We start from the raw sequence: 15,053 nt of genomic DNA, 5'->3' as shown, positions 1-15,053 counted from the left end.
CTCTTTATCAAAGTGCATCAGCCTACCTATGCATTTATAAAGTTTGTGACATACTTTTCTGTTAAGAATCAGTCCATATTCTCTTGCCAGGTGCCATGGACACTTCTAAAACCTCAAAGGCTCTTTCTTGAAGTGTAGAGGTCTTGCTGCTGTTTTGTTTGCCTGGTGCTTTTTGAAATAAAAATATAGGAGGAAAATTTCCTAGTTAATAAACTTCACCTTTGATACCTTTTATTTGCTTCACTTATTGCTCAGTTTATTGAAGAAACTCTTGAATAATATTTCTTTCTCTCCTAGAGATGAGGTCCATACCCCCAAACCTGTCAGTGTTTAAGAGTCATTTGGACAATGCTCATTAGATCATGCTGTAGCTTTTGGACAGGCCTGAGGTGCTCAGACAGTTGTACAGTCTCTTCCAACTGAAATTTTCTTGGGTCCATCCCTTCCAAATGAAATTCCTTTTGCCTTTGCCTCTGCCTTTTCCCCTTCCCTTCCCTTCCCTTCCCTTCCCTTCCCTTCCCTTCCCTTCCCTTCCCTTCCCTTCCCTTCCCTTCCCTTCCCTTCCCTTCCCTTCCCTTCCCTTCCCTTCCCTTCCCTTCCCTTCCCTTCCCTTCCCTTCCCTTCCCTTCCCTTCCCTGGCTTGGCAGTTACACTTTCTGGTAAGATTGTGGTTTTTTCTCCAAAGTTTGATTTTAAAATTACAAAGTCATTAGAATTGCTAAATATGCTTATGCATATCCTAGGCACACAGCTCTCAAACAGTCTGACCTAAAAGAAGACGAGAGACCAAGGGCCAAATTAAACAGCAATTTAGATGATATCTGATTTAATTACTCCCCTTTATGGCAGAATTCCCTACAAAGAGAATGCAAATATAAGGGCACTTTACTTGAAATAATTCAAGATTCATAGATTATTCACACCTGATGTATTTAACTTCTTTTTATAACTCACTCTTTAATAATTTACTGTTTTAAACCATAACAAAATAACAGATATGATTGGTGGGTGTGCATTAAACAGTGTCAGCTGCTGACACATTTTCATGCTAAATAACTATTTTCTTGTGAGAAAAACCTGTGCTCTCTTCAATTACATGTCTCTCACCAAATACCAGGACAATAGAGAAGTGTTCTAAGCGTGACCTTTTGATATGCAACCATAGTTCAGAAGTATTTATTGACAAGCAAAAGGACAAAATGTCCTTTTGTTTTGGATGAAAATTATATATTTTTGGACAAAACCCCACTCTCACATAATGTAGTAGATTAAATTGTTGGATCTATTTGGCATCTTTAAACTTTCTTTCCTTAGTGATGAGATTTTAGGAGTGCTTATATTGTATCTAAGAGTTCCATCTTGCTTTGATGAGACTTTTTTTTGTGACTTCGATCCAATTTAGAGTTTCCCCAAATTGGTAGATAAATCTTACGTGTAGATAATTCTAGCAGCATATTGATAACAAAGGTATCTTTATATTATAGCAAATGTGTCCTCTTAATAATAGCACAAGGAAACCAAAATAATTAAGGATAAGGAAAAAGTGTTTTCCAGCATCTTGAAAGATTTGGTAATTAAAGATTGGCTTTGAAAGAACTAGAGTAGTCATTCCAAGTCTAAAAGACTTGGATCCAGATTCATGGTCTTTCTTAAATCATGTTTGTGTCAATAACTATCTGAGAGCTGTGGTGAACTCCTTTGCAGTAATAAAGGCATAACATACTTTTGGAAAACAAAGGATTCATAAGTGGGAGAGGTTGGTGGAGAGTGTCCTGAAAACATACCTCTCAATAGCTCTGTGTCAGTGGAGGGAATAGTCCCAGGAAATACATGAAGGAACTGTGTTGCTGGTGGACAGAGAGTGCTGCATTCTGTGCTTTGGATGCATCACTGGTGAGGTTATCCAGAAAATAATAAGTGCTTTTTCAGCTGACCCTTAGAATATAAAATACCTGCCTAAGGTCTGATAAACAAAGAACTTCCAGAATTTCCTTTCGTATCTTTATGCTTTCCCCAGGAAACAATGGTGCCACAGACACAGAACATACAGAAGTTACCTATAGATCCTCCTACTAGAAATCTTCCAGACAGCTCTAAAGCAGCATTTTGTTCTCAAGGTAGAAAGAAGCCGTTGTAGCACTCTAGCACTGTAGCACAGTATTTTTATTCCAAAGCACAAAGTTCTGCCTTTTACCAGCCCTTATATAAGTTCTGGATGGATTGGACTTCTGCCATGCCTGAACCCTTCAATAAATAATGCATTTATAGAATTAAAGTGGGTAAAATGTGTCTAGTTCTGTGTTGCAATTTGTCTCCTTTCCATTTTATAGATTTTAAATTTAAAGAAAATATGGTAAAAGTACAAGTTCATAGTAATTCCAGTGAGCCTTTAAACATGTTTTTAAACTTAATATTCTGACTAGAAGTGCATTCATTTACTCCTGGGGAGGTTTGGAAGGTTATTAATATTTAATAGGAATGTTTCTGTAATTTGTTCCCAATGAGAGAAACTTCACTGCAGATTTAAACACAGAGGTTTATCACAAGAAAAAGTAGAGGTGGGGAGAGAGTTTCTGGCAAGAGGGCTTGGTTTATGGTTTTAAAATGTCCTTTCCACTATGAGGTCATTTTTCTCTTAGAGTTGGAGTGTTATAAGACAGTGCTTCTAAAAAACATCCAGAACAAAATGTGCTAAGCTCACTGTTGCAATGAGGAAAGAGTTATTTTCTTAGCTTTCAATAGTCAAGTGGTGCTGTTAGCTAATCAGTGGACGAAGATTTGCATAATATTGTAATATGATGGCGCAATTATGGAACTTTTTTCAGTGCAATGAGCCACTAACATAGAACTGTTATCAAAATGGCTGGTCAAACATTTTGCAGTGGATCCCAATTCATCCTGAATAATAAGGGTAAGTTAATTAAATATGAATAATGAATATTAATAGAGAAAGCTGTTAAAGATGCAGAATAGGAATGAATAACAAGGGGAAGAGAAAGATGAAAGGTTATTATTTTGTGAATAAAAAGTTCTAGAGAAAAGCAGTTAATCAAAAAGATTTTTAAGTATATATCAAAGTATAGAAATGGGAAGAGCAATATACTCTGGCATTCCAATATCCCTCAACATTGTTTTTATATGATAGTAGTCAACTTGCCTCTAAGGCTGTTAACTTCTAATATAGATCAGTAATTTTTTCTGCTCACTGCTAAATGAAAGGCATCTATGCCTCTGTATGTTTAATCTGTGGATGAAAGAGCTCTACTTATTTTTCTAATAGGAATAGGCATAGGTCTCAGGGCATTAGGAATGACCTTTCCAGCCATACCCATCCCACTGTAAGTGTGACAGCCACTGATTAGTGTCCAAGTTACCACATACACTCCTGGAGTTTAAGAACACTTTCTCTAAAGTCTGAAGGTTGTCTGTAGTTAAGTATGAGGTTTTTAAGATTACTGTTCCTGGTAATGTTATCAGAGATCTTATATTTCTTCTTCTTTTCATTGAAATGGAGGTTGTTCTGATCAGCTTAGGCCTTTCCAAAATTCAGTGCAATTTCAGTATTCTGAAATTATTTTGGGCTTAGTAAAAATTTTATTGATAATACATTAATTTCAGTTTATATGAAAAGTTTTGTTGGTTTTTTTTTCACTATGCACCAGGACACATTTTTGGTATCTGAATATAAAAATTAAAAATAAGAAAAAAGCCATTGCTGTTATACAATCTCAGGATTGGGAGCAGTAGTTTTAAAAAACAAAGCATGACAAAACGAAGAATATCACATTTTTTTCATGTGCTGCTTCCCAAATGGTAATACCTGCCTGTAAGACAAAGATAGTTGTTATAGCTTTGTTGGTTTTGATTGTATAAAACCATTTTGTTTCAGAATGGGTCTCTGTTGCTTCATTATTTTACTGGAAAAGGTGAGGAAATTTTTACATTTTGATTTACAAGTGTTTCAAAATAATATAAATAGAAAGTTATCTCTTTTTTTTTTCTGTAGATGTGATGACAAACTGCATTTCAATATCCATTTACCTTTTAATGTGACTCCTAAAATATATTTGCAATTCTACATGAAGTGAAAATTAGATTTTATAAGGTCATTATTTCCACTGTGTGGTTTTGATAGTAGTATATAACCCTTGATTTTGTAACACTTGTCATAAAATACAAAAAAAAAAAGATCTTGAAAGCAAAACCTGAGCCTTTCCAAAAAGAAATTCTTCTTAAAACTAAAAGGAACTTTGGTAAAAATATAAAGGAGTATTTTAATTTGTTTTACTTTTATGGATAATGCCAATTTCTACTGATCCAGTGCATGTCCAAAGATGGGGAAGAAGGACCCGAGGAATTAATCCTCACTTCCAGCAAATTAGGACAGATGACAGTCAAAGTGAAGACAGGATAAAGCTGCAGCCTGTGGTGGGAAAAGAGGGGGACATGTGCTGAAATGGCAGCTGGGTTCAAGAATTGAGGCCAGAACTGATGGCAGCTGAGGTCAAGTTCCACTGGGCTAGAAAGGAGACAGTGCTACACTGCTTTCCTCAATTTTGTGTGTCAGGAAGGCATGATAGCTGATGTGGAGAGAATGGACGTATTATGTGAATCTTAAAAATAAAGGAGAAGAATGAACAGGAAAGGAGAAAAGCAGTAAATTTAAAATTATATTAATTTCAGGTGCAATGAGCAGCTCCATAGATGGAGAGAGAGAAAGTAAAATACTTTTCCAGTGCCAGCTCTTCTAGGAGGGCGTTCCTCCTTTCTAGGAGCCAGTGTCTCAGTGCAGGCTCTGCTGTACCATTGTCCTGCCAGGACAGGCCCCCCAGGCCCCTTTTTGCCAGGCACATTGGAATAATATCTCTCCCCACTGCTCTGATCCCAGATATTTCCAGCTAGCCCTGCCATGTTCCTGCATCCCTCCTGTTTGAGGAAGGAACTGTCAGCTCTGAATTTGAGGCGAGTTATAAGGGTTAGCACATAAGGTTTGCAGACAATACCTTATGTATTGGCAAGCTCAGTCGCTGGCTTTTCAAGCTCCAAATGCCTATATATATTTCTACAAACACATGTGTGCATTCACAGATACAGTCATATATTTATACAAGTATAAATACGTGTGTATATATATATATACACATATGAATATAAAAGGCAGACTTCCAGGGAGACAAAAACCATGAGAAATTTGGAAAGAGCTGCTGACAGAGAATAGGTACATAAGCAAAGACTGAATTGGCAATACACTGTGTTACATCTTTTTTATTGTACCTTAGCTAAAATAAGTGTTTTGAACTGTGTTTTCCTTTCCCTGTTGTAAGTGCTCATCTGTCTGTATTTCTATGTGCCTAACACTTTCTGAAGTGCTGTTTGTTGAGAAACAGTGCTCCCGGGATAATCAGCTCCTCCTGCTCCAGCAGCTTTTCTCCCTTTCTTCTGTTATAAACCCACAGCTGCTCTTCCTGGGTGTTATCTCAATAGGATTTTTGCAGAGATCCTCTTTTATTCCTCCTCGAATAACTTCTTTGATTGTTGATTGGTTTTTTGTCTGTTTTTATTTTTTGGAGTTTGTTTGTTTGGTGGGGTTTTTTTGGGGTGAATTTTTTTTTTCTTTAGTTGATTCTGAGGTGGGGTGAATGTTTGGTTTTTGGGGTTTTTTTTTGGTGGTTTTTGGTTGTTTGGCTGGCTGGTTGGGAGGGGTTATGGTTTGTCGTACTTTTATTTTTATCCTTTTTTTTTCCTGAGACTCCAGAAATACCTAAGGAGAGGTCAGAAAAAAATAGAGAACTACATAATCTCTTTGATTGAGTGTATAAATCACCTTAAGGTAGCAACAGCAGGAAAGAAAAATGAAACTTGTTGGGGAGCTGAGGTTCTTGATTATTGTGCCAGTTTTCTTTACCTGCTAAGAGTAATTTGAATAAGAAAAATTTGGCCTGCAAATTGAGAGTTCACCCAACTCACATTTCTAATTTTATATTTCTGTTTGCCTTGCCTTAAAATGGCGTGGATGTGAAGCAGAGGTATAAACACCACCCAAGAAATCCTTCTCTACTCTTGCCAGGTTTATGGCACATAGAACAAGCTGTATTATGATATGAATAAAACTCGTAGTGAGAAAGGGGATCTAAATAAGATATTTGTATGTTTGGCATACAGAACAGAAATGCAGAAGCACAGAATCACTTAAGCATGCTAAAAAATAAATTTGTGTTTTGCAGGCTGAACTCTTATGACAGGCTCATTAAAAGTTCTTGCTGCCAAATGCTGTTTGTTTCCACCTTCAGAACTGCCAATGTTAATAATGAGCAACTCCCCTTGCAAGTTATTTGCATAAAGTATTGCTTCTGTCAGTGGTTCAGTGCTAGGTGAGGGTGAGAGGGAGAGCACACAGCAGATGAATTCAAGTGTCTGATTTAACCCATTGCAAAAACACTGGGGTAGTCTAAGCTGGTATGGAACATTCTTGACGAAGTCTAGCTTAGCAGCACTTGACAGTAGGAGGGGTTTACTTCTGTTGAGCTAGATAGCTGTACTTTCCAAGTAAGATATACAATATCCAGGATTACTATCAGAACCTTCGTTTGTATTTTGAGATTTTCCAGCACCCTAAACTCTTAACTTCATGTGAAACATATGATTTCCTCTTGAGTCAGCCAGCTTCCTCTCCTCAAGTGTTTCTACTTTCACAGATGGCTATTGCATGATATTTCTCCATTCCTCTGGGAACATTGTTGTCAGCAGCTGGTGCATTCCCCATACAATAAAGCCTCCAATTATATAGCAGTTCCACAGTAACCATCAGAATCATGGCATTATTAAAGAGAGGAGCACAGGACAAACATTGATTCATGTAGTTACTGTATAAACAACAGATCTTTGCTTATTGTTTTATTGTATGTCAAATTCCCCAGCTTTCAGTTTAACTCAAATGAAGAGCTAAGGTAATATGGAATTATTTGTCTGCCTATCATATTTGATACATATATGATCAGGAAGAATGAAAGGAGAGTTGGCCAAAAGCATACCAGATTGCTATCTTCATTAAGAGGCAGAACCAGATATTTTACATTCAATCTATACCTCAACCGTTCTTCTTTCCCTTCTACAGATGTATGTGCCCAGTTCAAGACTTTTACTGGTCCTTTTAGCTATTGAATCACTCACAAAACACAATGAATTTTTTAAATATGAAATCAAACATATTGGGATCTGGAGCACAAAAATATTTGCAGATGACTAATTTCTATTATACATTAAAAAATCAATTAAGAAAAGAAGCCCAACAAAGCACACTAGAGGCATCAAAACATGAAAAGAAAATCTGTGCAAGTATCAGAGTCTTCCAAATAATCAAGACTGTGGGCTATTAGCTAATGTGCTGTATACAATGCACAATTGTATGGACAATTTCTGAAGTACTGTGACCACTAAACCTTATAATAATGTGATTTATTAATTAAAATCTGATCCCTACTAAAAAGATCCACAAAGATAGGATCAGCTAACCAGAAGTGAATGGAATACTGTAGCTGAATTAAAAATTGAATTTATGAAAGTGAATCTAATATTTGAAAATATTTCTTGTAGCTGCCAAGATTTGTGTGTGTGTTTGTGTGTGTGTTTGTGTGTGTGTTTTGTCTAAGATATCTAAAATAATTTTTTTTGTCTTTTGTGTGTGGTAGTTTTCATAAAGCATTCCCTCTCCCTCATTCATTCCTCTCTGCATTTTCACTCATTTAATGAACAATCATCTGTTTTTACCAGACATTAACCACATGAATGAAGAAGTCCCTCACATGATATATGTGTCTTTTTTTCTGCTCATCAAAGATAAAAATGAACTGCCTTGTTTAAAATGCCAGTCAATAATATTCTTCTTCGGGCTTATTTTATTTCATTTGCTTAGAAATAAACATCAGTCAGTGGAAGTAGAGATGTTATATTTTAGAATTTAAATCTAAGACGACAGTCATCTTAGACCAATTCTGTGGTCTTGCCAAATAGACTAAGAAAACATAGCAGCAGACAGTGGCCCTACCTGAATTGGAAAACGTTTTCTTCAACTATATAACAGTACCTGAGGATACAATCATTGTGATGTACAACTAGAAATATGATAAAATTTAGACATCGATTCTTTTCTGCCTAATTCTTTCATAAGAATAAAAGCTAATAAACAGATGTACATAATATTATCTGTTTGAAATAAACAAAATTAGTGTAGTAAAATATAATATTTAATGTTAAAGTTTATTATTTTTATAATATGCTATCTCTCCTGTCAAATGGTATTTAAGTTCCTTGATGACCATATGAAAGGACCTATCCTTACAACAGTTATGAAGATATTCTTGTCTGAATATAAAGAACATGCTTATGAATGTGTGGGACATGAATGTTTTGACACATTGGTTATTTATATTTGGGTTCATTTCTTACATGATCATAAAAACTTTACTGCATAAATTTTGCATTAGGTCTATTAAAATTTTAATTGCTTCTCCATAGGAAGTGAATATAATATAATACAAAGAAGAATGTGATTATCAGTATTTGGAACTAATGTACTTCCCTTTATTAATGGTCATCCATCTATGTCAGGTATACTGAAATATAACTTTAGAAAATCTTTTTTTATCATCCTATTAACATAGCAATAGCTATGAATTTAGAATTATGAATTAGAATTTGAGAACAAGTCCAAATACCTGGTTCCTCCCCAGACTGACAAACTTGGGTCTAGACAAAGATCTTCTGTCCCAAAGTCAGTATGTGTTTGGATCTTTATCTGCAGCCACTAAACAGAAAATAGTTGGTGTCTGGGACGGAAAGCATCATTGACTAATGACTTTATTGCTAGGGCTTTTCACTCTTATCTGCAGGTGGGCTTCAGTGGAAACCACCCAGAGCAAAAATAAAATTGTCCTTGGTAAGAGTGGCCTCCTGCTTTTCATACTAGCATACATTCTAATCAAACATGTCTCTAACTAAAAAGCAAGCAGATAGACACTGATAAAATTTGAAAATCCTCTCCTGGACGGGCTGAATGCTTGCTGTGGGCCATATTTTGCTTCTGTGCATCCCAGATGTTTTCTCTAATAAAAAAAAATCAAATAAATGAAACCAACAACAACAAAAAACCCCACAAACCCAAACAACAAACCAACAAACAAAAAAAAGTGGGGAAAAAAAGCTTTTTTCATAAATGAAATATGCACAGGTTTAGTGCACATCTTTATATTCAGGAACACCAGAACATCTGGAAGCATCTATCCAAGCTCCAGACCACAGCTGGTAGAGGCTCAGGCTGTTCAGAGCATAAACAGATACAGTTTAGATCTGTCTAGCCTTTCCCTCAAAGATGTAACCTAACTTCATGTGAGACCTGCTAAAGTCTAACTACTACTTTAGCTTTCCATCTTGTATCACTGAAAATTACATCAAAGCAGCAGTTACTGTAATCCAGGATGAACAGGAATCATATATTCTACCTAATGTTGTTAGTTTCAGTGATGACCTTGGATTTTTTTTTTAATCTAAAAGTCTTTCTGTTGCATGTAGAATCTCCTTTTATTATTTATTAGTTTATGAAATAGATGATATATATGCAGAAATGGAGGCCTACCTAACCTATTTTTCTTTTGTTCACAAGGGAGTACTTCTAGACTGGAAACTATTTCAGAAAACATACCAAATATGTTTGTTACTGATTGGTCTTCTTTGTAGGAAGACAAATTAAATGGATTTAATTGTTTAATTGTCTAGCTATTGAAAAAACATTGGAAATAATTACATTAATTTTCAAAGTTTGTTAAAATTGAATGTGCACAGACGATCTGTTAATTACAGGATTGCACTGAAATATGTCTCCTGTAATGCTATTAATATTTATGGCCTAAAATATTAAATAGATAGGTTGGAACATGAAATAGTTATGCATTTCCTAAATTTCAATTATTGCTGTTATGTCTCAATTTTAGTGCAGACATAGGTGGTTGTATTACAGAAACAGAATACTTAGTGCTGGGAAAGACCCCTGGAGATCATCCTGTGCAACGCCTGTGCCAGTGTGGGGTCACCCAGAGCAGGTGACACAGGAACACATCCAGGTGGGGGTGAGCATCTCCTGAGGGAGGGAGACTCCACAACCACCCTGGGCAGCCTGTTCCAGTGCCACCCTCAATGTAAAGAAGTTCTTCATCAAGCTGAGGTGAAACTTTTCATGCTTAGTTTATTTATGGCCATTGTTCCTTGTCCTGTCACTGGGCACCACTGAAAAGAGTCTGGTCGCATCTTCTTGCCGCCTGTCTTGAAATATTTGTATTATATTAATAAAAGCATTAATGAGACCTGCTGCCAGCCTTCTTTTCTCTAGACTGAACACTATTCTGGATATTGCATTAAATATATTAAAAGCTAGTTGCTACCTTGGAAAGTTTTTAATGGAAATAAGGAAAGCAAGCAGTAGGAAATAAGAATTATATTTCTACATTTCTTGCTGTAAAGACAGTTGATTAAGATGAGGGAGAAAACTGGGTTGAGGTAAGGGACTGATAGCAAATGTTCGTTTTTTTTTTGCCAGATATCATCCTTGTTTTAAGAGCACTGCCATACAGTCCTTTTTCTTTTTTTTTTTGGTCAGCAAAAAGCTGTATTGGTGCTCACTGACATGAGCACCTGTGGATTAAAATTACAAGAACAGAGCAATTAGACATTGCCTTTTTGTTCCAGATATTTCCTGGCTTTGGGAACCATCCTTTTCTGTAATGAAGGTCCTAAGTATGCTATTTTGTTCAGCTAAGTTTTGTTCAGCTGATCAGAAGAGAAAGTTCTTACCCAGCTCTCAGGGTGAATAAAGTGAATCACTAATGATTCAGAGTATTTGGGCTGACAGGGGGCCATGCCTTTCTGCTGCTCTCCACTCTCCCTTTATAATAGAGTTGATATGTCCCTCCTGTTATGATCCAGTGCAGAGTTCTCCTATTTCTACTTATTCTCAGGATTACAGAGTTGTACAATAACTCTTGCTTTTCTGTAAAAGAAAAAAAAAAGTTGTCAATTTATGTGCAATGTAAAAATTTTGTTATTGTTTCAGGACACAGCAGGCCAGGAGAGGTACAGAACAATTACCACAGCTTACTACCGGGGTGCAATGGGCTTCATTTTAATGTATGACATCACAAATGAAGACTCTTTCAATGCTGTGCAGGATTGGTAAGTAAAAATTGGAATTTATATTAAATAAATACTCAGAGAGTATGTATGATATCACTTATCTGCTGTGATAGTGTAAATTGTTTTGGAAGACTTCCAGTTAAATGCTCAAGCATTCCTATACCTGAATACATGGTGGCGGGTTTTTTCTCGGTCAGGAAAGACAATAAATATTTTAAAATGTTTTGCATATAATTAATTGTAACCATTGTGTTTTCTGTAATTTCAGTTCATGTACATTATTGATACTACTAAAACCAGAAACATGCTAATGTGGAGATTAACTGCTAATATACCAGAAAGTGTTACCATACTTTATGGAAAAAAATGAGATACCATGTTGGAACGTCAGTTTTGAATTTAATTTTTTTATCTGTAGCTGGATATACATTGTTCTGTCCATCCTGTGAATCAAGTGTTAAAATGAGTGAACTTTATCAGAATAGCAGAACGCCTAGAGTGGATGGAATTTGTATTACCTGGTGTTATGTGAATGTACAGATGTCTTCATAAAAGTGGAGATATCATTTTAATTACACAAGTCAGTCAGCATCCAGAAAATTTAAATCTTTTTAAAGTAAAGCTAACTTAAAAGGACAGACAGAGTTTCCCTCAGTGATTTTTTTTCCTTTATGAATTATTTTAATATCCAAAACCCTCTCAGCAGTTTTCTGAGTGATATGAATAACATTTGTCATGTGTGCTCCACATGCTCTCTCGCATTTAGTTCCCACGGGACAACTGAGTTTGAAAGAGGATTTTGTTTGGAGTTGTGTGGTTTGTCCAGTATATTTATTTGGCTTTTTAAAATTTATTTTAAGATATGTTCTAGTGTGTACTTCTTTCAGGACAGACAAGCTCAGAATCAGGTTTCACACTTAAAATGTAATGATGCCATGATGCCTGTTTTTAACAGAAATTATTGCCCAGCATTAAAACATCCAAGAAAAATAATTTTCTCTCTTTCATACTCTTCTACTTATCATTGTGGTAGAAGGTGTCACCGAACCCATGGAACACTTTCCCTCTCCACACCTGGTGTTTTTCTTGGTCTGTATAAGATGAGATTGGTCATTTATCACTCTTCAAATATTAACTGAAAAACTTAGCTTGACTCTGCTGCAGTGAAATGGGATCTTGGGTTGACTAACATTTTCCATGTAAGCACCAGGGATGAAGTCATTTAAAGTCCTCCAGGGGAAAGGGCCAGCTCCAGACTGTGTCCCACAATTTCTCCATCAAGTTATCTGTATGACTCTAACGAAGCATATGTATGAGCAACTCCTTCCATTTTTGAGAGAATCTATAAGCTTGCATGAGTAGTATAGATTGAGTAACCATCTTTGGATAATTGACTGTACCTGAGTGGAGTCTGATACTTCAAGAGGAAGGAACCTTTGCTCTCCGTGAGTTATGACAAAGGGATGTTTTGCCCATGTTTTACAAGCTGGAAACATAGTATAAGTACTTGCTATTACACATTTGTGACTACAGCTCTGTTCAACAGCATCAGACACCTCCTAGCAGGCGGTAGCTGAAAGTGTTAATTCATAGATCCTCCTTTAACAAAAACAGGAAATCAAGGAGTACACCAATCTCCCATCTGAACCTGCAGATGTGACTGCCAGTGGCACTGCTTTCAGGCCCTGCCAGATGAAGCACTTTCTTGCTTTGTCCTGTTTTTCATTGTCCATGGGCTGATTCTATTCTAGCACTGAGTTGATAATATCTTGTCTAGGACCAGCTGTGGTCTGAAAATTTCATTGTCCCATCTCCAGGCAAACCAGATGGCATGCCATGTATTATCTCTCTTCCTCTAACACAAAGACTTCTTTTATAGCAAGTGTAAATATGAGTACTTATTATTAATTTTCCCACCTGTTTGTTTTCCACTCTCCTAGATCTGTTATGTTTGGCACTTTTTGTCTCCTGGTAAAAAGTAACTAGGCTTCATGCTAATTAAAAAGAGAAAAGTCACTGTAAAATGAGGCAAGAAAATATTTTAAAGCTATGGAGTTCTTAAATAGATTAATTATGAAATATGATTTTCTAACCAGTTTTATCTAGAAGTTTTACAAAGACTTGACAGCTCTTGCAGAAATTTGGTAGAAGGAAAGGATTGCAGTATTATGTGTTGAGAGCTACTGAGAAGTAATCTGCATGATGAAAGGAATGACAGATATGCTGAGTGCCTCACTTGTCAGGATGAGACATAGATTTGCCTGTTATTTGTATTTTTAATGTCATAAGCTCAGTTGCTGTTCTGCTGTTCTTCCTTTTTTTCATTACTCCCATCTCACAGCTCATAATTAATTTTGATCAGCCCTGGCTTCAATTTTTATAGTAATTGCACAGCTTGCTTCTGAATGTGAGAAAAGTTAAAGAAAACTGTCAATTACCAATGCTGCAGAAAAGAAAGCGTGGCTATGTGCAGGTATCTATGTCTTTCTGAAAGTTACAGGCAGAGAGAGCAGGGGCTTTTAAGTCCTTTTGGGGCTGAAGGTGCTTTTCTCTGTAATAAATGTGCCTCTCTAAGCAGTGATGCCTATTCAAATGCATGGAGAACAGGTCAAGTCCAACTTCAAATCACATCACATCAGCTTCAAGACTTGATCTAGAAATGGCACTGCAGTCAGGACAATGAATCTACAGATACATTTTAGGTTTGGATAAAGGACTTTGGTTTAAAATGTGTTGGGATGATTTTTTTAATATTAAAATAATTTTTTGCCTGAAAATATGACTGCTGTTTCTCCTTTTTAACTGCAGATATAGATAAATAATTGTACCTCTAGAAACCATATCTAAGTCAGCATATATCTATTCAACTGTGAAAAATTCTCTAGGCAATGCAACAATTAAGATTTTCTATTTAAAAAAATCAGTATCCGTAATTTTATCTATTAGCACCTAGCACCTATGCGTGTAATATGTAGCCAAGAATTCAGAGAGAGTGGATTTGTGCTGAAAGTCTGTCTGCTAGCAAAAAGAGCAAATCAAACATGCTTTGACTCAGCAGTTCTATGGAGCTCTCCCCAGGGTCTGAATCTGCCTTTACTAAGAGGCTTTTTCTTTCAACAATGCAGCTAATGCTGCAAGATGTGTACCTTGAAATAGCTTGATGCACTTTGGTCATGTCATCCTGAGAAGATGAAGATTTTGGAAATTGATGTATTTCCTTTAAATAGGAATCAGTTGTAGAGCATTATTTTCTGCTTGCCTGAGTTTTAAAGTAGAAAAAGGTTATAACCAAATAACCAAAATTTCCCAATTAGCTGATTTTTTAAGACAGCATCTACATGTTTCAAGAAAGTGGTCTAGTGGGATCTATTTTCTTTAGAAATTCCTCCTAATTAAATTTGAAGGAGAAATAGGTGAATGTTGAGAGTGGCTCAATGCCACCTCAATGAGTAATTTTTAGTTCAGTTCTAATGTCACAGTGCTTACATTAATTCCTGTTTTATCCTAGGACCTGTAGCATCTACATTTGCTAGCCTCTTCTCTCTATACATTTCAGTTGGAGGTGCTATGCCACTTTTCATCTTAGTGTTCAGTGCACATAAGTTGTGTCCTTAATGGCAGTGGTTCCTTATGGTAGAAAGGAGAGGGTGAAGGCTGTGTACCATCTTTGCTACTAGTACAACTCAATATGCTGAGTTCTGTAGAAGTTCCACAGAAATAAATGTCTCTGGCTGCAAGGGCACTGCTGACTCAAAGTTTTTTACATGCCATAAAGTATTATCCTCTCTTATCACTGACAGTGCCAATGCATAGCTTTAGGAAAACTCTCCATGAAAAAGGACAAACATAAACTTGTTTTTCTAAAGACTTTT

The 15,053-nt window shown here is 36.1% G+C and overlaps 1 protein-coding gene across 1 annotated transcript in view; it reads left to right on the top strand.

Annotated features, from left to right (window-relative positions):
* Window positions 1-15,053, top strand: part of RAB3C (RAB3C, member RAS oncogene family) — a 129,165-nt gene that overhangs the window by 45,843 nt on the left and 68,269 nt on the right. Inside the window, exon 3 of the mRNA XM_054652344.2 lies at window positions 11,102-11,220. Within this exon, the coding sequence (XP_054508319.2) occupies window positions 11,102-11,220 (119 nt within the window). The remainder of the gene's footprint in view (window positions 1-11,101; window positions 11,221-15,053) is intronic.

This window comes from Agelaius phoeniceus, chromosome Z, assembly GCF_051311805.1.
Source record: "Agelaius phoeniceus isolate bAgePho1 chromosome Z, bAgePho1.hap1, whole genome shotgun sequence".
Classification (NCBI taxonomy): domain Eukaryota; kingdom Metazoa; phylum Chordata; class Aves; order Passeriformes; family Icteridae; genus Agelaius; species Agelaius phoeniceus.
Note: the sequence above shows the minus strand (reverse complement) of the source record. Positions and strands in the feature narration are given on the sequence as shown.